Source organism: Lemur catta, chromosome 15 (genome assembly GCF_020740605.2).
Source record: "Lemur catta isolate mLemCat1 chromosome 15, mLemCat1.pri, whole genome shotgun sequence".
Taxonomy (NCBI): domain Eukaryota; kingdom Metazoa; phylum Chordata; class Mammalia; order Primates; family Lemuridae; genus Lemur; species Lemur catta.
The window spans coordinates 42,763,976-42,788,730 of record NC_059142.1 but is presented as its reverse complement, the minus strand read 5'-3'; the positions used below and the strand labels follow the sequence as shown (position 1 = coordinate 42,788,730).

At 36.6% G+C, this 24,755-nt stretch overlaps 1 protein-coding gene across 4 annotated transcripts in view; it reads left to right on the top strand.

The window, feature by feature from the left end:
• KANSL1 (KAT8 regulatory NSL complex subunit 1) overlaps positions 1 to 24,755 on the top strand; it is a 179,479-nt gene that overhangs the window by 133,236 nt on the left and 21,488 nt on the right. For all 4 annotated transcript variants that reach the window (XM_045525921.1, XM_045525924.1, XM_045525923.1 and 1 more), the window contains 2 exons: positions 7,053 to 7,171; positions 7,951 to 8,146. In XM_045525921.1, coding sequence (XP_045381877.1) covers positions 7,053 to 7,171; positions 7,951 to 8,146 — 315 coding nt within the window. The remainder of the gene's footprint in view (positions 1 to 7,052; positions 7,172 to 7,950; positions 8,147 to 24,755) is intronic.

Sequence of the window (24,755 nt, the reverse complement as noted above, 5' to 3'; positions counted from 1 at the left end):
TTTCTCACCGATGTTATTTTTGTTTTCAAGAATCTTACATTGCTTTTAGTTATTGTATCTGTAAGTGTTCTCCAATCTGAGATTTTCTCGGGTTTTGTCTTTGATGGCCTTGACACAAGGTTATTAGTCAGTTATTTTGTATAATGTTCCTCAAATTGGTGTTGCCTGGTGTTTTCTCGTTACTAGAGGTTATGCATTTTTCACAGACATGATATTGTTCCCCTTTCTACACCATATCAGGGGGTTCATGATATTAATATGTCTTTCTACTGGTAATGATAGGTTTGTTCCCTTGGTTAAGGCGGTATCGGTCAGATTTCTGCCCTGTAAGGTTAGTATTTTTCCTTTTGTAATGAATATCTCATGGGAAGACACTATGCAAATATTTTGTTGCTGATTATATTTTCACTCATAATTTTATCATTCACTGATGTCTTTTTGCTACAACAGTTATTGTGTTGTTTACTGAATGGTGATTTTTCTATTTTCTACATTTATTAATTGGAATTCTGTTAGAGCTGTCTTCTCCCCACCCCCAGTTTATTCACACAATTGTTTATGTCATAATGGATTCATGGATGTTTTCTCCTATGACTTATAACCTATTGTTGTTTTCATTCAGTTGCTCCAACTATCTCAACTTTGGGTATTAGGAGCTCTTTCACACTGGCTCCTGTGTCCTTTCAGCATGTCCCCCTTATTTTTTGAAGTATTCACTTCTGCCACCAGAAGATGTTCCAGGCTCATGTTACTATTTTGCCTGCTCCAGCCTGGCTCTTTTTATTGGAGAGCAGTGTTTAGAAACCAGGATCTGGATATTAGTTGTGCTCATTGCTACTTGGTGTCATTGCTTCTAGGATTTCTCAACAGACAAAACTAGGAAATGTGTGAATCTTATGCTCACACGTGCATACACATATATCTGTATTTCTGTGTTTACCCATCTATATGTATATTGAAAACCATGAGTTCATACTAACTAGTTCACAAAAGCCTTCCTGCTTCCTTATTGATAAGTTGTTCATAGTAGCCCTAAAGTAGTTTCATAAGTGCCATCTCATACCACTGTGAGAAATAAATTTACTAGCTGTATACAGTATCTCTGTACAGTATATTAGTGATATCATATACAGTCAGAATGCTGTTTTCTGAATTTACTTGGGTTCTTTTCTTCCCCCATACCTTTCAATGTGGTTATGTTATTGTATAGTACAGTTAGGTTCATTTGTTACTACAATATTCCTAATCTAGTTTCCCGTGTATCCCTACCACCACCACAAAATAAAGAATCTCACTCTGTTGCCCTGGCTAGAGTGCCGTGGTGTCAGCCTAGCTCACAGCAACCTCAAACTCCTGGGCTCAAGGGATCTTCCTGCCTCAGCCTCCTGAGTAGCTGGGAGTGCAGGCGCTCACCACCACGGCCAGCTAATTTTTAGTTGCCTGGCTAATTTTTTCTATTTTTAGTAGAGACGGGTCTCACTCTTGCTCAGGCTGGTCTCGAACTCCTGACGTCAAGCAGTCCTCCCACCTGGTCCTCCCTGAGTGCTAGGATTGCATGCGTGAGCCACTGCACCTGGCCGGTTTTTATTTTTTTGAGTCTATGAAACATATGGTTCTAAAAGCCGTACATTCTCTCTTCTTTACATCCTGTTCCCACTTACTCCTTGTAGGCAAACAATTTCATTAGTTTTTAGATTATCCTTCCTATATTTCTTTTGCAGAAATGAGATGAACATGTATATTTTCTTAAACCCCCCTTCTTGGGTAAATATTTTTTAAAAGACACAATTTGAAATTGAGGAGGAGTTTTTTGTTTTGGGGGGGTTTTTTGTTTGGGTTTTGGTTTAATTAGCAAAATCATTGTTTCTGTGGCTATTGACAAGTAATGTTCCTGTTTACCCTTTCCTTACTCATCCTCCTTTATGGAATTGATAGAAAAAACAAGTGAACTATTAAGTGAAGGACTAATGCTTTCTAAGAAGAAAGGCATGCTAAAAATGATAAGCTGTTCCTTTTTCTTTTAAAACAGTCCAAGATACATTCTTCGTACCATTGGTTAAGCAGGAATACTTTTCTTTTCCTTGACATTTTGTAGTTAACTAGGGACAATGAGTGGTGTATTGGCCTGAGAAGGGTTTGGGGATATAAAGGAAAGGAGTAGATATTGGTTGGGAAATTTATGAATCACAGTAAACACTGACAAATTAGGCCTTTTAAAGTAAGTTGGGATGTGGATAAATAAGTTGAGCAGTAAGAATTTATAAGACTTTTTTGCATTTGGTATATTTCTTTAGATTCTAGACACATTTTCAACAACGTTGATAAATATAAATCTATGTTTAGGAGCCATTGTACTTACAACAACGTTATGCTAATTGAAATTTTAAAATATAAACTAATTCAAAATTGTTCTCATGTAATTGTATAGATATACTTTTATCCTCAACCTACAGACATAGGAAAGTAAGGCACATGGCCCCATTTTACATATGCAGAAATTGAAGCCTAGATAAATAACTTGGCAAAAGTGGAATTTTCACAACATTCCACTCTCAGTATAGTGCAATTTCTTGGCCATAGTACTAGTTAATGAAAATAAGTAGTATACTATTTATACCCCAGCAATATTTTGATAATTTTAAGTAAACCTATGCAGAATATCATTGAAATGGGGAGCTTGAGACCTGAAATCATTCATACAAAGTAAAAAACTAATTTATTTTGATTCAGGGATAAAAGTTGAATTTCTGTCACTCAGTTAGCCCTCCATTTTAATTATGTTTGTGAGAAAGAGAATAACCAAAACCAAACTGTTAAATTTTCTAGCCAAATGAATGTGATGTATTTAAGAAAATGATATTTCAAGCAGGGGTACATGACATTAATTGAATGACTAAAGATAGATACATACACTTCGCAGGTAGAATTTAATTTTATTCTGTTTTTAAGTTTAGGCCTCTTTGTTTTTACCCCTTTACTTTTTTCTACTTACTGGTAAAACAAATCTAATGGACATTGTTTCTTAGACTTCAGAAAAACCCACCCCCATGAAGATTCTTTATTTAATTTTAGGTTTTCCTCAAGGGCTCTTTGTCACACTTACTTGGTCTGGTGAAGAGGGTGGAGTAATGAATCAGACAGATGCCTGCTTCATGTGAATAACAAATTTGAACCTCATTGCTGCTATGTTAATCATTTTATGCTGTACTCCTGGCTATTTCAGTGGGTGGTGGGGGATAGTTCAGCAACCCTTCTTGCTAAGTCCACCTCTAAGATTGCTCCAAAAGGTAATCTTTTAGGGCCCTGCTTTGGAGAGAAGGGAATTACAGAAACACTCTGTCTACCACTTTAGTTTTTCTTCTCTTTTCTTTCTGGCTGTGGGATGCATAAACCCTCAGTACATCTAAACATCAAATAAAATTCAAATGGAAGCTTCTGTGATATTTTCTGTTCTGTGGGTGGGAAAGTCTTAAATTCGTTCATCCTCTTTATAGTTTTCTATTAGATGACATATCTGAGTCATGTTTTAGTTTTCTAAAAACACTAATGATGTAAACCACTGCAGTAGTAATGATCAAGCTTAAATTAGAATGTGGATTTAACATTTCTGAAGTGTTTGTTAATGTTTCTCTACCCTCTGTTTTGCAGCCTTTTAGACTACAAGATAGGGAATGTTCATTTTGTCTTAAGGCAGTGTCAATGTCTAAGGAGCTAGATAAAATTAAATGTGCATGTTTTATTTTTCTTTTTCCAAATTGAACACTGTGATTGGGGTTAATATTTTAAGCCCTTTGCATTTGATAACGAGTGAACTTGCTTGCCCAAATGCCCTGCTTTTAGAGCTCAGTTTGATTGCAGAATTTTCTTTTTTTTTTTTTTTGAGACAGAGTCTCGCTCTGTTGTCCGTGCTAGAGTGCTGTGGCGTGAAGCTCACAGCAACCTCAAACTCCTGGGCTTAAGCAATCCTTCTGCGTCAGCATCCCGAGTAGCTGGGACTATAGGCATGTGCCACTATGACCGGCTAATTTTTTTCTATATATATTTTTTAGCTGTCCAGATCATGTCTTTCTTTTTTTAGTAGAGATGGGATCTCACTCTTGCTCAGGCTGGTCTCGAAATTCTGACCTCGAGCAATCCTCTCGCCTCGGCCTCCCAGAGTGCTAGGATTACAGGCGTGAGCCACCACACCCAGCAATGAATTTTTCAAGGTCTCTAAGCACATCCCTCCTGAACATCCAATGTTTCCTTGTATGGCTGGGACTGGTATCCAGGAACAGTCCCTTTCTGATTTTTATGCTCCTAATCTCTGTGCTTTTATATTCTTGGCAACATTTCTGTATAAATAATGTTTTGCCTACTGACTTCAATTTTGATTTGAATTACGCCAGAAAAGTTCAGATTTTTTAAGAAAATCAATAACATTCACATTAAAGATTAATAACATTTAAATATATATATATCTGTAAGCATGAGAAATAAGACAGGCTGTTAGCAGTAGTTTGCTGTGGGTGATGCAATTACTGGTGATTTTACTTTATTCTTTAAACTTTCTATATGAAAGATAAATGTTTTGAAATGAGATTTTGTTGATTTGAATGGCAACATTTTGTCTTGACAAGTGTCCTTGCAGTTAAATCTCATAATCCCTACCAGAAAACTTAATCACATGGAGAATCAACCATTATGTAAACATGGTGCCTTGTAGAATACATAGATACATAGTTCAGATAACTGCCATAATTTAATGCTAAGAGCTATATTTTAAGTGAATGTAAAATTGACATTCTTAAGATTGATATGCCAGCAGAAAGCTCATCGTTGCTTTTGTGTTGAAAGGAAACTTCTTCAAATCTAGAAAAGCTATAACATACCTGAAGTCACACATGCTAGTTAATGCCAACCTGCATCTTAATTCTTTTGATTTTCTAGTACTTTGTCATACCGTATTGGTTGAGGGTTTTTGAGGTTCCCCCTGTATAGTAAATCCTCACTATCATTAGGGAGGGTATTTGGGTTTATCTGTTTTTTTTTTTTTTTTGTTTGTTTGTTTGTTTTTGAGACAGAGTCTCGCTTTGTTGCCCGGGCTAGAGTGAGTGCCTAGAGTGAGTGCCGTGGCGTCAGCCTAGCTCACAGCAACCTCAAACTCCTGGGCTTAAGCGATCCTACTGCCTCAGCCTCCCGAGTAACTGGGACTACAGGCATGCGCCACCATGCCTGGCTAATTTTTTTTCTATATAGATTTTTAGCTGTCCAAATCATTTCTTTCTATTTTTGGTAGAGACTGGGTCTCACTCTTGCTCAGGCTGGTCTTGAACTCCTGACCTCGAGTGATCCACCCGCCTCGGCCTCCCAGAGTGCTAGGATTACAGGCGTGAGCCACCGCGCCCAGCCTATCTGTTTTTTAATGTAAAAATTTTTATTACCTAAATATAAAGAAATTTTCAGAATAGTTCTGCTATAACACTTTTTGTTTTGTCATTATCTATTTGTATTGTTAGTCACTACAATTATATTAAAATATTTTGAATTTACCCTTTTTTCTGAAATAATTTCTCTCTATGTAAAAGACTATTATTTTTTCTCTTTAAATACTTGTCTCGCATAAGGGGAGAAGAAATATCTTTTATGGTTCTTCTTAATATTTTGATTTGGTATACCACAATTTGTAACTTTTCCTCAGATGTTAAGCATTTAGATTATTAAATAGAAATCATTTCATTGACCACCTTTGTGAATAAGATTTTTGAGGGTGTGTTTATTATTATTCCTTTCGGGTGGATTTTTAAGATTGCTTAAAATACTTTGTCAGAAGATGTGAATATCTTTATAATAGCATGTTGCTTTCCAAGGGAAGTCAGTATTGAGTTTAAGGCAATAAGTCTGTGTACCAAATTTATCATAATTTTGATAGTATTGAACTAGAATTGTTGAAGATATCTGTGATACATTAGTAGATGTACAGGATATCCAACAAGGAAGGCAGAACATTTTTCCAGTGTTCACTCATTGTATCATACTTATATGACTTGTCTGTGTATATGTTATACTTTCATCTGGCTTTTAGGATAATTTGTATTAAAAATTTTAAATTATCTTCCCAATCTGTTGTCCTTTTTTGGTACCTGTCTAGGACTATTTTCAGGTCTGCACATCTTTTGGTGTTTTCTCCTTGGGTGGGTGTGAAGATCAAAAAGAAATTCAGAAATACTGAAAAATGGAATTTCAGCCTCAAAATATTGGCCTTGAAATGCACTGGTAGTGGTTATAGGAAGGAGAACTTCAGAACACCCCAAAATCAATTCTGGTATAAGGAAGCAAGGACCACAGCCTTTCTGTGGTATTTTCACAACTCCCAGAACTGAGGGGCATAGCTTCAAGTGCAACTATATTGCCTATACTTCAGAGATGCTCTGTGATTGACATTCATAGCTATCCCCTGTTCTTTTGAGCCTAATAAATACATAATTTGTTTTGAATACTGGAATTCAGACTTTTTCATATTCTTCCCATCTATGTTATTTCATTTTATATTCTAAAAATATATTTGATTCAGGTAGTCTAAAGACAGTAATTACTAACTGATAGCATACACACACAAACATACACACATATTTTTAAACCAAGTATAGTTTTTGGAAAACAAGCTTTCAGCCAGCAGATATTAACTACATTTCAGTTTCCTCTTAGTTGTCTTGATACTAATGTTAGTATATCCTTGATTTAGGTGAAGGTTCCTGTTACTATGTAGTTGTTTTTGCTAAGCTGTGTTCCATAGAATTGTTGGTGTCATTTCCCTGTCGGTAGGTACTCACTTTTAGTCTGAAAAACACTTGTGTTTGTTCCTCAACACCCTTTCCCCAAAGCAAACACCCTTTCCCCAAAGCAAAAGCTAATTGTGTATTTCTTCAGTCACACAAGTTTTGTTTTTCAAGTTTGGTCATCAGAAATTTTAGGTGCTTCATGCAGATGAAATAGTGCTGCTTCTCAGGCAGGGGTGCTACTGGGTAAATGTTGATATGTATTTTCTTTTTCTTTTCCTTTTCCTTGTTCAGATTGAGTCTGTTTCTCAGCCAGTGGAAAACCATGGTGCCCCTGTTCTTGGTCATATTTCAGAGTCATTCTCTACCAAATCATGTGGGGCACTGAGACCTGTCAATGGAGTTATTAACACGTAAGTTTAGCCCTTCTACTTCTTATACTTAGTAGGCTTGTAAAAGGTATTTTGGAGCCCTTAGTTATCTCTAGCCAGTACTGACCCTGGTTTAAAAAAGCAGAAACCTTACCACTTATTAATATTTTGCATACCTCCTGTAACAGGTATGTTTTAGTTAATATATTTGTGTATTTTCCTTTTACCTGCTGTGGTCTAAAATGGACTGGGCATGGAGAAAAATAAAAGGTCCTATTACTTTGAATCATTATTGTTGGCCTTAATCTTGGAGGAATTCCTCAGTAGTGTTTATATAATAAGCTGCTTTAGAACAGATGAGATCCCTGATGGCTATATTTGTAAACGTATATTTATGAAGATTGAAGGAATCCCTGTACAAGTGAATGATGTGTATACATCTTAAGATTCAAGTTTTGTAGGAAAAGTGATTCTAAGGCAGCCCATTAACATTTGCAAAATTTATAATTTTGTAACATTACAATTTTCTAGACTTTCTTTATTCATGTTTTTGTTGTAGAAGAGAACTCAATCACTAGAACTGGAGTTCACTTACTGACAAATTTGCACTTTTCAGAAATGATGTAGGTAATGTGTGCCAGGAGCCTTACACATAAGCACACACACTTAGATTAGTAGACATCAGGAGATTACCTACTTCTGCCCTAGAATGCTTGTTTGTGTCTGTGAGCATTTGCAAGTAAAGGAGGTTGGACCAGTATTAGAGGCTTTGTTTCTTTATGTTTTCTGAGAAGTGACTACTCTTCCTCCCCCTTGTGTAGTCTTCAGCCTGTCTTGGCAGACCACATTCCAGGTGACATCTCTGATGCTGAGGAACAATTACATAAAAAGCAACGACTGAATCTGGTTTCTTCATCATCTGATGGCACCTGTGTGGCAGCCCGAACACGTCCTGTACTGAGCTGTAAGAAACGGAGGCTTGTTCGACCCAGCAGCATCCTTCCTCTTTCCAAGAAGGTCAGTACCAGTGAGACTTGGTCACTGTCAAAACAGTGAGCCAGATGCTCAGATAGAGGGACTGTCTCTTGCCAACTTTGGTTTGTTTAACTAGTGTTTTCCAAACTTGGCTAACCACCAAGGTTTCCTAGGGAGCTTTATAAAATACTAGGTTCCTGGGCCCTGTTTCCTAGAGATATTGAATCAGTCGCTCTGGAGTTGGGCCTGGGAATCTTGTTTTCAAAAAACAAAAAGCTCCTAGGTGACTCTTCAGCCACGTTTGGCTTGAGCTTTTTAACAGAAATGAGAGAGAGTGAAAGTTTAAGTGCTGCCATTAACACTTTGAAGGAGATTGGTGTTTCTTTTCACTTGTTCTTTTATCACTGAAAATGGCATTGTAGAAATGCTTTGTCTTAAAAGAGAATCTCCACTATAATTTATAAATTGCTGTTAACTTAGGAATATTTGCCTTCACAAAGAAAATGAAGATTAATTCACAACTATAGGAAATTTTGGTTGCTAACTCTTCAAATAGAGTTAGCTTTATTCCAAAACTAATGGCTTTATTCCAAAACTAATGAAATAATACCCTAGTAAAATAAGTGCCATGCAGAGGTTAAGAGCATTGACTTTGAAGATGATAAACTTGGGTTTGAATCATGGCACTACAGTTCAGTAGTTTTGTGATTTGGTGCATGTTAACCACCCCTGTCCCTGCTCTTCCAAAGTCTCATATGATTATTTGAGGATTAAATTGAAATGTATGTAACATGCTTATTGGGGTGTCTGGCTAATAAGTTCTCAGTACAAAGTGACTGTTACTGTTATCACTTTTGTTTTTGTCCATTCATTCATTCATTCAACAACTGTTTGTTGGCCTCCTGCAGTGAGCTAGACCTGTTCTAGGAACTGGGACTACAACACTAAACAAAACAGATGAAAATCCTTACCTCATGCCTATAGTATTAAATTCTGGAGAGAAAAATGCAGCAGAGGAGAATATAGAGTGCTGGGAGCTCAGTAAGGAAGAGAGGTATGGGGATTAGGCCTTTGAGGTATTCCAAGGCTTAGAGATATGAAAGATGAGGGAAAGGAGTGACTAATAAAGTAGTAGGAAAATCAAGGGTGTGGAAGGCAAGCGAAGACTGTTTCAGAGAGGAAGGAGTGATCATCTGTGTCAGGTGCTATGGACAGGTCAAGTAGGATAAAGACTGAGAATTGAGACCATTGAATTTGGTGGGTTGTTGGATACATTGGTGAGCAGTTTTGATAGAGGGAGAAGAGGGTGAAAACTTGGTTAGAGCAGGTTCAGGAGAGAATGGGACATAAGGAATTGGAGGGAACTGTTATACATAATAGGTAATACTTTCAAAGAATATTGCTTTAAAGGAGAACAAAGAAACAGCCTGTTTGGAGGGGAATCTTTTTTTTGTTTGTTTGTTTGTTTTTTGAGACAGAGTCTCACTCTGTAGCCCTGGCTAGAGTGCTGTGGCATCAGCCTAGCTCACAGCAACCTCAAACACCTGGGCTCAAGCGATCCTCCTGCCTCAGTCTCCCAAGTAGCTGGGACTACAGGCATGCGCCACCATCCCCAGCTAATTTTTTCTATGTATATTTTTAGTTGTCCATATAATTTCTTTCTATTTTTAGTAGAGACGGGGTCTCGCTCTTGCTCAGGCTGGTCTCGAACTTTTGAGCTCAAATGATCCACCTGCCTCAGCCTCCCAGAGTGCTAGGATTACAGGCATGAGCCACTGCGCCGGGCCTGGAGGGGAGTCTTTCTTAAGGTGTCTATTAACAACATACTTGCTGATGATAAAAGGGGAGAGGAGAGAATTGCTTGGAACCATTAATATTTGGACAGTGAATTTTCAGTGTTTGCCTTGTTTTGTTCTGGTATGCAATTGTACTGTGTAAGTTTGCCACGATCTTTTTAAAGGAAAGTATTGTGAGAGTTGACCGTCAGGCAATACCATTTCTATTATAGGTAGAGTCTATGGCTCAGACTCTACTTGTAATACCAAAATACCAGAAATAGGAAAGAATAAGATATTTGGCAGGTTTCTCAGATCAACATTTGAGTCCCTCGATTTTTTCTCTCCTTTTTTTTTTTTTTTGAGACAAGGTCTCACTCTGTTGTCCAGGCTAGAGTGCTGTGGCGTCAGCCTAGCTCACAGCAACCTCAAACTCCTGGGCTCAAGCAATCCTTCTGTCTCAGCCTTCCCAGTAGCCGGAACTACAGGCATGCACCACCATGCCTGGCTAATTTTTTCTATATATTTTTAGTTGTCCAGATCATTTCTATTTTTTTAGCAGAGAGGGGGTCTTTCTCTTGCTCTGGTTGGTCTCGAACTCCTGAGCTCAAATGATCTGCCTACCTCAGCCTCCCAGAGAGCTAGGATTACAGGTGTGAGCCACCACGCCCAGCCGAGTCCCTCAATTTTTCATTAGTAGTCATATAAATCTAAATGATTTTCTGAAGAGTTGATAACAGGAAAGCCAGAAAACAGTTTATTACTGTCAAATGTAGGAAGGTAGCTTTTTGTCATGTCCTTGATGTTTTTAACAGAGTGCTTTTACATTAAACAACCACCACCAAAAAAACACATGGAAAAATAGTGTTCTTCCTGTTTTGGCAGTTTGCCAGCCACTATGTCATGACATCTAGGGGCGTTATAAAAATGTTCTGAAATATAGGGTGGTCTCTTGGATTTTCTTAGTAGTAGTAGTAGTAGTAGTAGTACTGTCTGAAGGTGCAAACCTCCGTCTGATCCATGCCTAAAAACTAGTATACTTTTGAATATACATGTAAAATTTTAAAAGACATTTGAGAGAGGACATAGGCATACAGCTAAAGACCCTTTGGTTCCAGTGCCAGTTTCTTAAACGGAATCATTCTGACGTGCAAAATAAGCTGCATGAAAAACAAATAAATTGACTTTAGGGCATAAAGCATTTACTAGGTATAGCAGAAACTCTAGAGTTCTGGCAAAGCTGGAGACAAATGCCATTCCTTCTATCTTGATTGCTTACTGTGTCTCACATGGCTCCTTGCTCTTGATCTGCCCTCAATGGTATTTGCTAATGAGCAAGCATCTTGGCTTCTAACAAAGTCCTTCCCTTCATGGAGCTTACTTTCTCATGACAGAGCAAAGAAGTTAACAGATAAATTATTTTCTGATACTGATAGATGGCAGTGAGTTCACATTTATAGTGGTAAAATGTGCTTTCAAGTTTCTGAAGAAAAGAGAACCTGTTGGAAGTATGTTTCTAGACTAATTCAAGTTACAAGTATAATTGGTCTCCCTACTCCTCCCTCCAAAAGGTGAGTCCTATAATATTTATCAGATTATAGAAAACAAATGATTAATGTCAATCTTTTGGCCTTACCTACATTTTAAATGATCTCTGTGGCATTCCAGAACCAAATATAAAATGCACTTTAGGGAATTATTTCAATTGCTGTGTTTTTTTAAGGGGCTATTGGCTTGCTTAGTTCAATCATGGCTAGAATGTACCTTAAAATTGAGATGCATATTAAGTGTAGTAGGACATTTCTTTTTGCCCTTAAAAGGCTGTTTATATATCATTGGTATATTTTAAAATTACTGACTAGAACAAAGGGCTCAGTAAGATAAACTTGTTAGAAATAAATAGCAAAGAGACCTGTTGGTAAGTAATGAAAGGCCTTGAATGCCTAAACTGTTGGTTTCAGTTTTAGCTTCTAGGTTTTAAAGTTTTGAGTAGGGAGTGTCATAAGCTATTTTTGGAAAGGTAAATCTGTAAGTAGTTTATGTTTGGGGTGTATTGGGACAAAAGAAATTGGAGGCAGAAAGAAAGACTAACAGTAGTAATCCTGGAGGAAATGATAGTCTGAGAGCTTTAAAGCTCTGAATATGGAATAGACTTTAAAGGTAATCCTATGGAATAATCACTAGGGGGTGGTAGGTGAACATCAGAGTTGGGAAGACAGGGCTTTGAGAATGCTAGAGCGATGTTATCTTCCATGGAAACAGGTAAAGCTGATGGAGAACATGGGGTACTTTCCTGTGTCACAATTTTATTATAATATTGTGACAGATAATTTCCAGTTGCCTATATTGCTATTTATTGTGTATTTAGTCTCTTTAGGGGTCTAGTATGGTAGATGTTAGTAGTTATCTAAGCCAGTGAATTTTTAAAATATAAGCCATTATGTTCATTTCCTGGCCTGCCGCTTCTGTGAGGGCAGATGTTTATAACTTAATCTAAATATTAGTTTTTCTAGATAACTAAAACTTCAGATCAATAAAATTTAAAAAGTAAATTCAGCACCTATACAAGGTTGCTATTTATTTGTTCAAGTAAAGTTATTTTATAAATTAAATCATAATACTAACAGTATTTTATAAAGAAAAGAATGTACTTTTATTAATTCACTACATTGTTCTCATGCTCAATTTACTGTGGGCAATTGGAAACTTGTATATAGTTTGGCAATGAGAACCATCAATGTTTGCAAATAAATGGTTGAAAAGGCTGGTTTTCTTTGTACTAATAGCCAGTAGAACAAATAACACCTAGGTTTATTATTAATTACCCTTGAAGTTTTTGGATTGCCCTTAATAGCATTTCTTTTTATTTTAGAATATTACAGAGGTACAAATGCTTTGGTTATGTAAGTTGCTTTTGTAATAGCATTTGTTTTTAATTTTTAAAAGTAGCATTTCCTAACATTGTTGGGCAGTGTCCTGGCATGATTGTAAAATTTTGTAGTCTGTGTTGTAGAAAAACCGTATCATAGGAAGATTGCTCTGGGCTAAATTTTAAGGTTGACTTCCATAGAATTCCCTGTGGTCCTCCTCTTCTTTCCATTGTATCACATTCAGTGAATGACATTTAAATACAGGACATTCTCTTAATGGCTGTACCCAGGTTTTCTATAAATAATCACGATAGCTGAAGACTACGATTCTAGTCTTCCCAGTTTTAATTCCTCCTGTTTTAATCCCAGTTTCATGACATTTTTGTTGAGGACAAAAGAACTAAAGTTATTATGATTCAGTATTAAAAGTAAATAATTTGATATCTAATGGGTATGTTCCTGATTGACAGAGAGTGCAGTAGACTTTGGAGGCCTAACTTTTTAATGCTAATCAGATGTTTGGAAGGCAGCAGTAGTGCCATGTGGAAAATTGTAGTACCACAGGAAATAAAGCTAATAAACAAGTACTCAGAAATCACTCAGTGCCTAGAACAATAACCTGTAAGGTTTTATGAGGGTGTTTTTAATACACACACACACAAATATAAATACACAAAATGAATTTTGAAAGATAAAATAGAGTAAAAGCTCTAACATTTTATGTCTTCACTTTGTTGGATCTTGATTATGATAGAATTATCAAACCTGTGAACACCTTTCCAGTTCACAGTGGGCTGGTTAGATAATGACTTTCAAGTGTAAAAAAAAAGCAAAGAATTATAAATTATCCTCAAACCAAAAGAATTTGTTTTGGTACTTTGGATGAATATTCTGTGACTAACAAAGAATGATGAATAGGACCTTACTTTGATATTGGAATTCCTCCATGAATATTACATTGGGTTTTTCCTGGGAAGTACTTCACAGGGAATTGATATCATTATAGTATTAGGGGAACATGGAATTTCTCCATGTATCCAGGTTTTTAATCTTTTCATTTAGTTCTTACATGTTTGTTACATTCTTGATTATTTTTGTAAGTATGAATTAGGCCTTCCATTGTTTTTTTTCTGTTAGTATTGGTTTATAAATGCTATTTATTTTGTAATTGAACACTTTTCTGAACTCTTTAACAGTGCTTCCATTGATTAACTTACCAGGTAGGCTACCTGTCAACGGCAAACAATTTGATAGCTCTTTATATGGTTCTGATTCCATTTCCATATCTAGATGCACCTTCAAAACAGTATTAATAAATCGTTGGTCTTAGTGAAGCATCACCTCTTTCCTGGTTTGAATGGCAACACTTTTAAGTAGTTTACTGTTCATTTTAATGTAGGATAACTACTTAAAATGAATTGGGACACTGTTTCTCATTTGCTACACTCTGGAAGAGTAGAAAGATTTCTGAGGAAATAAATGTTGCTTGGTCTCAGGAAGTTGTCTCTTAGATATTTAAAAATGTACTCCTACAGAATTTTATAGAAAGCATTCTTAATTTTTAAATCCCTAAATCTGAAGTGATACCTATTTCTTAGTCATAATTATATTTATTTGTCTTCTCTTTCTTGATTAATACTGTCAACAGTATTTTTAGTGATGTTTCAAAGATCAGTTCTTCACTGTTAAGTCTTTCTGGCCTTGTATTTTTCCTCCTCTGTCTTTAGAATGCTTGCTTGTTATCTTGTGTTCTTTCTTACATAATAATAAAAGCATTTAACTTCTTGAAATTTCTATTGAGTGTAGTTTTGCATGGCATTCCCAGCTTTGGTGTGTAAGGTGTTCTTATTGCTTATTGATTTCTAAATTACCTTTAAGTTTTTGAATTCTTTTCTGAAGAGTTATGAATTGAGTATCTAAATTCTCAAATGGTTAGGTTTTTCTTTTTAAACCTTTTATTAATAATTTTTATAGCATTTTTGTCAGTGATGTTTCTGTAGGTTCTGCTTATAGTTGTGCTCTATTATGTTGATATTTTAAAACTTCCTTTAATGTGTAGAATATAGAGTTTTATATAATCATATCGTCTTAGTGATGTATAGCCTTAAAATGTTATACTGATCCTTCTCAACTTACAAGAGGGTTGTGTCCCAACAAACCCATCATGAGTCAAATGCATTTAATACATTTAACCTGCTGAACAGCAGAACTTAGCCTATCATTAATGTGCTTAGAACACTTGATGTTAGCCTACAGTTGGGCAAAATCATCTAACAAAGCCTATTTTATAGTAAAGTTGTTGAATATCTCATGTAATTTATTGAATACTGTTCTGAAAGTGAAAAACAGAATGACTGTATAGATACTTGAAGTATGATTTATACCAGGTGCTTAATTGCTTTTGCACTATCATCCAATTGAAAATCGTAATTTGAACCCTTATAAGTCGGGGACTATGTATATATTCTGTCCAAGTAGGCTTAAATTCTGCTTTTCTTGATACTGTTAATAGTATATGTATGTACGTTTTTCTTATCTATTTACTTTTAGCATTTTGGGGTTTTTTGTTTTGTTTTGTTGAGACAAAGTCTCACTCTTTTGCCTTGGCTAGAGTGCCATGGAGTCATCATAGCTTACTGCAATCTCAAAACTCCTAGGCTCATGCAATCCTCCTGCCTCAGCCTCCAAAGTAGCTGGGACAACAGGTGTGTACTGCCACACCCAGCTAATTTTTCTATTTTTTTTATTTGTTTGTTTTTTGTAGAGAGGGGTTCTTGCTTTTGTTCATGCTGATCTCAAACTCCTGACCTCAAGTGATCCTCCTGCCTTGGGCTCCCAGAGTGCTAGGATTACAGGCATGAGCCATTGCACCCAGCCCAGCATTTTATTATATAAAACAACATAAAAGTGATTTAGGTTTGTTTTTTAAAAAATATCCTGAAAGTCTATTTTAATGGGGATTTTATTAAATAAAGGATAGTTTTTAATGTTGTATTCAGTTTTAAAACCAGACATACAATGATTAATAAGGCTTATTTTGATAATAACTGGTTTTAGTGTTCACTTACGGTTCTTTTTCCTTCATATTCCTATTTATTGAATTCTTAATTTGGATTTGTAATTCTCTAGTGATTAAAGTGTTCATTTGTGAGCAACAATTTGTATCTAGTTCTTAGTTCATAAACTTTGTCCCTTAAAACTGTTTTACTGTCTTTAGGGGGTGGGATGGGGTGTTTGTTGTGTTTTTATACAGAATTAAAGCTTATGCCAATCTTATTTTCATTCCTTTATATTGGTAGCTAGTTCTACTCTGCACTGATATGGTAGCCACTGTCTTCATGTACCTATTTAAATTAAATTTAAATAAGATTCACACCAGCCACATTGCAAGTGTTCAGTAGCTGTATGTGACTAGTAGCCACCATATTGGGTAGAGCAAATAAGGAACATTTTCATCATTGCAAAACTGCAGTGTGCAGTGCTATAGAGTTTTTTATTTAGCTCTGTGCAGTTTTCTTATATAATGGCTTGGGTTTTACTTCTCTTAGGAAGTAGTTGCCTCTCTTCAGTATACCAGTTACCTATTTGTTATTATTTTCTATCCTTTGTGTTAGTTCATACTAGTGTTAAAAAAGATTCAGTGATACTTGTTAAAAGCATACATAGTAAAGAAGGCTTTAATGGGGGGGACTGTCGTGATTGGTATAGAGACCACTGGGATGGAATTTTGCAGGGGGGGAGAGAGATTGGGCTCAACTCCAAATACAGCATGGGCAAGTTGGAGTTTATATCTAAGGAGTTGGGGAGGGAGTGTGTGTCAGTGGATGGAAAATTACTAGGAGGAAATATCAGGGGTAAGGAGGGATTCTGGCCTAACCAACCTAACAGGATTCTTACTGAAGGCAGGCCAAAATGATCAGACATCACGTTGGGGGATGGTGAAGGATGAGGGTGATCGGATAATTGAGGGGGGGTTCTTATTAAACTGGTACAGTAGGGTTATTGCTAAAACTAGATTTTTGTAAGGAAGTACACAGGTGGGCCTAAGAAAAGGTTCAAGAGCCTGACTAAAGTTTGATTAAGCAAAGAATCTTTATTACTGCCTGCTTTCTGACATTATTGTGATCACTAAATTAGATATGGTAAGAGATTAGTGCAATTTGGGTGCACATACATTTATGTACTGCATAAGGACGCATCAGTAAATGAGGGACCCTCATGTACAGTGGTGGTCTGGTAAGATTACAATACCATATTTTTACTATACCTTTTCTGTGTTTAGATACACAAATACTTAACACTGTGTTTTAGTTGCCTACAATACTACATTAACATGCTGAACAGGTTTATAGCCTAGAAGCAATTGGCTATACTATGTAGCCTAGCTGTGTAGTGGGCTATACCATCTTGGTTCAAATGGCAAAATTGCTTGAGAGTGCAATTCTCAGAATGTATCTCTGTCTTTTAAAGTGATGCATAACTGTAATTAACAAGTATTAAATGTTACCTGTTAACTTCTCTCTCACAGTGTGGGGGACTATGAATAGAATGAAACATTTCAGAACAGGGAAAATTGAGCAAATCTGACAAATTCAGAAAGAACGTACCCCTAGAAAATTAAAAAAAAAAAATTCTTAAAGATTAATTTTCTTTGCCAGACATGCCAATGTTAAAATGACAGCTATACATTAAAGCTATATAGATAATAAGTATAAGTAATATAGAACAAGGAGGCTACATTTACTGGATTTTTAATTGCTGCACTTTCTTAATTGCTGTGAGTTTTGCAATAGGAGTAATAGAGCCTTTGTTTTCTTAGAAAAGATAACATGGAGGATCACTTGAGGTCAGGAGTTCAAGACCGGCCTCAGCAAGAGCAAGAAGCCATCTCTACTAAAAATAGAAAAAATTAGCTGGGCGTGGTGGTGTGCACCTGTAATCCCAGCTACTCAGGAGGCTGAGGCAGGAGGATCGCTTGAATCCAGGAGTTTGAGGTTGCTGTGAGCTAGGCTGATGCCACGGCACTCTAGCCCAGGTGACAGAGCGAGACTCTGTCTCTAAATAAATAAAATAAGAAGCAAATATCTTCAAAAAAAAAAAAAGGAAAAATAACATACGATATGAAACAAGTAAGATAACAATTTATAGTGTATATCTACTTCAGCAACAGCCTGGTTCTTGTTAACAAACCTAACAGTGGAAAATGAACCATTTATTTTCCTTCTAAAAAAAAAAAAATCTTGTGATTTGATAATGAGAATTTTGAATAAAGATTAACAAAATTTACCTGTGCCACCTATTCTGAATATTTTATCCATAATTTAGTGTCCTATTTATGTCTTCACTAACAAAATGTTTATCCCCCCCAAAGCAGCAGTTATTTATAGCAACTCTGGTATCAATATCAAAAGAAAAAAATTGTTCTAAAAAATGGGACAAAAACAACTTTGGATTTTACTGTAACACATTCACAGAAAAATACATAAATACAAGTTTGTAATAAACACACTCTAAAGGTTCTGTCCATACTCAAAGTATTTTTATTGTTGTATTAGCAATGGACTTTTTAGCTATGGTTTTAAGAACTACATAAAAATAGATACGAGGAACAAATGAAGTTGAAGTTCTAGATTAAAATGTTTGGTTTACAGAATTTTAACAAAAATTTCATGTTTATATTTATAGAAAGTAATATAACCTTACATGAAAATGTCATGAAGTATTTTCTACACTATACTAAATTTCCCAAGAGGGAAAAAAATTAAAACACCTCATTTTACTATACATATATATATTTTTTTATTTTTTTATTATTTTTTTTATTTTATTTTTTATTTTTTTGAGACAGAGTCTCACTCTGTTGCCCGGGCTAGAGTGAGTGCCCTGGCGTCAGCCTAGCTCACAGCAGCCTCAAACTCCTGGGCTTAAGCGATCCTACTGCCTCAGCCTCCCAAGTAGCTGGGACTACAGGCATGCGCCACCATGCCCGGCTAATTTTTTCTATATATATTTTTAGTTGTCCAGCTAATTTCTTTCTATTTTTAGTAGAGACGGGGTCTCACTCTTGCTCAGGCTGGTCTCGAACTCCTGACCTCGAGCGATCCACCTGCCTCGGCCTCCCAGAGTGCTAGATTACAGGTGTGAGCCACCGTGCCCGGCCTTATTTTTTTTTTTTTTTTTAAACAAATTGAAGGTTTGTGGCAGCCTTGCATCAAGCAAGCCATTTTTCCAATAGCATGTGCTCACTTCATGTATGTTTAACGTTTTGGTAATTCTCACAATATTTCATACTTATAATGAAATTCATTATATCTATTATGGTGATCTGTGATCTATTGTGTTAATTGTTTTGGGACACCATAAACCATGCCCATGTAAAATGTCGGATTTAACTGATCAATGTTGTATATCTTGTGACTGTTGCACCAGCTGGCTGTTGTCTGCTGTCTCTCCCTCTCCCCAGGCTTCCCTATTCCCTGAGACACAACAGTATTGAAATTAGGCCAATTAATAACCTTACGATAGCTTCTGTTAGAGTGAAAGAGCCCTGTGTCTCTCACTTCAAAGCAAAAGCTAGAAATGATTCAGTTTAGTGGGAAAGGCATGTAGAAAGCCCAGAAAGGCTGAAGGCTAGGCCTCTTGTGCTAAACAGTGAAGCCTAAATTGTGAATGCAGAGGAGAATTTCTTGAAGGAAATTAAAAGTCCTACTTCAGTGAACACATGAATGATAAGAAAGAGAAACAGCCATATTGCTGATAAAGAGAAAGTTTTAGTGGTCTGGATAGAAGATCAGCCACAACATTTCCTGAAACCAAAGCATAATCCAGAGCAAGTCCCTAATTGGCTTCAATTCTATAGTCTGAAAGAGGTGAGGAAGTTGCAGAAGAAAAGTTTGAAGCCGGCAGAGGTTGGTTGATGAGGTTTAAGGAAAGAAGCCCTCTCCATAACATAAAAGTGCAAAGTGAAGCAGCAAGTTATCCAGAAGATCTAGCTGAGATAATGGATTAAGGTGGCTATATTAAAGCCGTTAAAGAGAGAGAGCTCTTCTCTCTTCTCACTTCTCTCTTTTTCTCCAGAAACAGAGTTCTGTTCTCTCGCCTAGGCTGAAGTGCAGTGGCCCCATCTTAGCTCTCTGTAACCTTGAATTCCTGGGCTCAAGCAATCTTCCTGCCTTAGCCTTCCAAAGTGCTAGGATTACAGGCATGAGCCACTGTGCCTGGCCAGTTCCTTTTATTTTCTGTCATTTTCTTTATTTCCTTTTTCCCCAGAGGTAACCACTATTATGAATTTGGTATATATATTCCCAGTTTGGCATTTTATAGTTAAGTATCCTTGAGCAAAACAATATAGTTTAGGATAAAAATTATATTTAATATAAATGGCATCATGGTGTATGTAGTCTACAACTTGGTGGGTTTTGTTTTTTAAATTCACTGTTGTGTTTTCAAGATATCTATGTTGACATACATAATTTTAGTTTGGTTTTTATAAGTAGTCCACATTTCCTTAAAAAAGACTGTGCTTTATGTGGGTGTGAACATATCCATATCCTGTCACTTCAGGGTTCCAAATTTAAGCCACGTCTTGAGCCTATTAATTGTGTTCATGTCTTCTGTATCCTTTGGTCTGCTTTCTGTTTTTTCCTGTGGATTTGTCAGTTTCCTATAATTCTTTCATTTTTAAAATTCACGTATATTTCCAGGCTGGCTGGTTAGGTGCATACAAGGTCATGATTGTTATTTCTTCTTGGTCATTCCTTTCATCATTATGTAGTTTCCCTCTTGATAAGTTTGTATTAGGTGTGTTTTTAAAAGGTGAGTTAAGTCCATTTACATTTACTGTGATTACTGTTACATTTGGGATCATTTCTGCCACCTGTTTTTGGTTAAATCTTGCTTTTTATTAATCTTTTCCTTTGTTTTATTCCTTTTTTGCTGTCTATTGGAACTCATCTATTGAGTTCTGAAGTTTCCATTTGATTCTGTTTATGTATTTAAGAACTTTTGTCATCTTTTCGTTTCTTTCTCCATATTTCCCTGAACACATTAAACATTTATTTTTTAACTCCTTGCCTGCTAAATCCAAAATGTGGGGACTGTGTTTCTGTTGTCTGTTTTGTTTTTAATCAGTGTTGGATATTGTATATTTTTAAAGTTGTAGGTAGCTCTGATGATATTTTTCTCCAGAGAGGCTTCACCTTCTTCTGGTAGGCCTGAAAACCTTAATCCATTCGGAGACTGAGCTGAGTTGTGGCTGGGTCACAGTTTGGGTAAGGCTCTGTCCACCTCTGGTTCATTCTTAGGGCTTAACTTTGTTTTCTACCCCCACTTCCAACTGAGAACCTGGTATGTTGATCAGTGCCCTTTCTTAGCATATCCTTAGCTAATTCTAAGACTCCTCAACAAAGTGAGACTGCCAGAAGTTCCTCTCTACTTTTCAGAGGCTTTCTGCTTAGCTTCTCAGCCTCCTACCCTTCATAGCTTCAAAATTTGCCTTGGGAGCATTAGTGCCTAGCATTATGTCATGGTACTATGTTCTAGGTACTAGAACAGTTCCCTGTTCTTTCTCTTTCCTGGGAATTTGGCATTTCTAATGGTGTCCCTTTAGCTCTTTACAACCAAAATCTCAGTTCATGTCACTGTCCCCAGAAGTGGCTATCTACCACAGGACCAGATTCTAAGCATCTTTTCCAGAATCGGCTGATGTCTCCAGGAAGCAGCAGCTACAGAATGCAAGCTCACTTCCATGGTTCCTTCCTCTTCGTAGTCTTGGCTCCTCAATATTGTCATTACTCTAGCATTTTCCTATCTTGAGTTGTGTGGTTCCATTTTTTAACCTGGTTTTTCCAGTTATTCTCAGTGAGCGTGTTTGTTTGGTGTACACTACCCATTATACGTAATTTATTTGAAAAAATTGAGTTATTTATTCCTTTGTTTCCTCCCTACATTTTTCTGATTGTGTATCCCTGTAGTAGTATTTTCTTGCCTCTTCGTGTATCTAACGATGTTTTATTGGATGCTGGACATTTAATTTTACTTGGTCATAGTATGTGAATTATGTTGTCTTCCTTTAAAAAGGCTTTGTTTTGTTGGCAGGTAAAAACTTGTTTGTTAGGACAGGTAAGAAGTAGCCTATAGTTTAGTTCCACAACTAAAGCAGGATCTTCTGGGGTCTTTCTTGAATGCTCCATGCAACTTTGGTTGGTCACAGTTTAAAAGCCCCCTAGCTTGTGTTACCTCTGGAAACCATTCAACTTACAGCTTCCCAATTGCTCTTTGCCTGGCCTGACGGAGTTTCACCCTATACGTGCACTCCTTAGTATTCACCAAGCACCGAAGGAGAGGGTCTCGTGAAGATTTCTGGAGCTCGTTTTCTGTATAGCTTCCTCCACAATTTCCAGGTACCCTAGCCTCGGAACTCTTAAAAGTTTGTTTTCTCAACTCAGTGAAACTGTTGTGCTCTGCTCTGAATCTTTCTCTCTGCTCTGCAGTCTAGAATGTACTTCCAGGCAAAAAACCAGGGCAATCTTAGAAGCCATCCTATTTGTTTCAGTCTTAAACTGCCTGTTTTCCAGTTTTCTAGTTTTATGACCAGAAGGTAAATCTGATGATCACTGTTACTCTGTCATGGCCAGAAGCAGAAGTCCTGTGGTGTCTTTTTTTTTTTTTTTCCTTCCAAATTTTATTACAAAGTTATTCAAGTACAACCTTGTGCCTTGAATTTTTCTAGGTGGGATGACCATTATGATTTTGCTCTCAGAGGAGACAGTTGGCAACGTCTAGTAATTTTTGGTTGTCACAAAAGGGTGGTATGTGCACCATGAGGGTAAAGATGCTGGTAGCTATCTACAGTGCACAGGACGGGCCTCCCACAGCAAAGAAATGTCAGCTGTTGAGAACATGCCATATACTAATTTAGCTGACATTTGTGTAATGTTGTAGTAGTTATAAAATCATTTTACCTTTCTCACAATGAAATTGGTTTTACTGATTTTTTTTTTTTAACAAGTGAGTAAATTTGAGGAAGACATATGACTTTAAAAAGGTCATAAAATTAACAAGAAACTAAAATTTGAAATTGGGGTCTTTGGTGGTAGATGTTCTACCATCAAATTCTTCTCTTAATAAAAATAGCTATATTACATATGATTTTATAAAAGTGATAGAGTTGAGAGCCAGACACTGTTCTAAGTGATTTTATACTCAAAACAATCTATCAGGTCCTCTGCTGTTATGATAGGTGAAGACAGTAGTAACTTATCTAAAGTCACATGGCTAGTAAAATAGCAGAGTCAGGGTTCGAACACAGGAGGTCTGGTTCCATAGCCCATATTTTTTAACCACTGTGTATTCACAATTTTTTTTAAAGATTCAAGTGTAATGTTTGTTTTTACACTTAAATCTGTATTTTGAATGTATTTGGGGGTGAGGCTGGAATCCAATTTTTTTTTTCTAAATGACTTCTTGGTTTCCCTGATCCATTTATTGAGGAGGGGGGGAAATCATCTCTCTCTCTCTTTTTTTTTTTTCTTTTTAAACTGCTTTTAAAATGTCTCCTTAGTTAAACAGTGAACTACTTTGGCCTATTTTTCTGCTCCTTAACCAAGAGCAGTTGTTTCAATTACCATTACTTGATAAGGTAAGGTATATCATCCCCTTCTACCTTTGCTTACCAGAAATTTTTGGCAGGAGGAAGCAGTCCCCTCAAGTTTATTCTTCCTGTTGTATGAAGATTATTTGCCTCTTATTCCCTTCCCCCTCAAATCTGTTAAATTTAAGATTCTAGATTAATTTGTAGAATATTAATATATTTAAGCTTTGTGCTTAAATTTCTTGTTAAACCTATTCCAGGGTATTTTTTTGTTATTACAATAAAAAATAGACTCTTTTTTTGTTTGTATATTTCAAGAAGGTGATAATTTGGAGAAAAAGACCTGAGGTGAGAGAATGAACATGGAGTTAATGGGGAATAGCCAAGTACAAAGGCCCATGATCTGGAAGGTTACCTGCCACGTTGGAGAAATATAGCAGGGAGACCAGAGTAACTGGTAGTGTGAGCTAGGAAAGTAGCAGGAAATAAAAGGAAGTGAAGTCAGAGAGGGGATGGAGGTGAGAGGTGATATAGGGCCTTGTGTGAACCATTGCAAGAACTTTGGCTTTTATTTATCATGAGATGAGAAGTCATTTGAAGGGCTATGAGACTGGCATGATCTGATTGAGATTTTAAAACAAGATTACACTGATTACACACAGTAGTTGGAAGTGGGTGCAAGTAGGAGGCTATTGAAGAAACCCATATGAGAAAAATTAATGACTTGGACCAGGTTGATTATAGTTGAGGTGGTATGAAGTGATTGGACTCTAGATACGCTTAGAAGGTAAATCCAAAAGGATTTCATGACTGGATATGGGGTTGTGATTAAAAGACGGGAGTTTAAGGTGACCTAAATCCATGGATTTAGGACTGAGCAACTAGAAGTTGGGGAAGAGCAAGAGCTCAGGTTTGAATATGTTAAACTCTGAGATGCTTTTTAAGTCTAAGTAGAGATGTTGAATGGACAGTTAAATGTCCAAGTCTGAAATTAATGTTATTTGATTTCCTAATGTTGTATAATTTAATATTTAGGAATAAATCCCTACATGCTCATGAGAGTTGTTTATATTTATTGGATTTTTTTTTTTTTAGAGTCTCACTCTGTTGCCCAGGCTAGAGTGCCGTGGCGTCAGCCTAGCTCACAGCAACCTCAAACTCCTGGGCTCAAGCGATCCTCCTGCCCCGAGTAGCTAGGACTGCAGGCATGCGCCACCATGCCTGGCTAATTTTTTCTATATATTTTTAGCTGTCCAACTAATTTCTTTCTATTTTTAATAGAGACGGAGTCTTGCTCTTGCTCAGGCTGGTCTCGAACTCCTGACCTCGAGTGATCCTCCCACCTCGGCCTCCCAGAGTGCTAGGATTACAGGTGTGAGCCCCCACACCTGTCCTATTCATTGGATTTTTAAAAT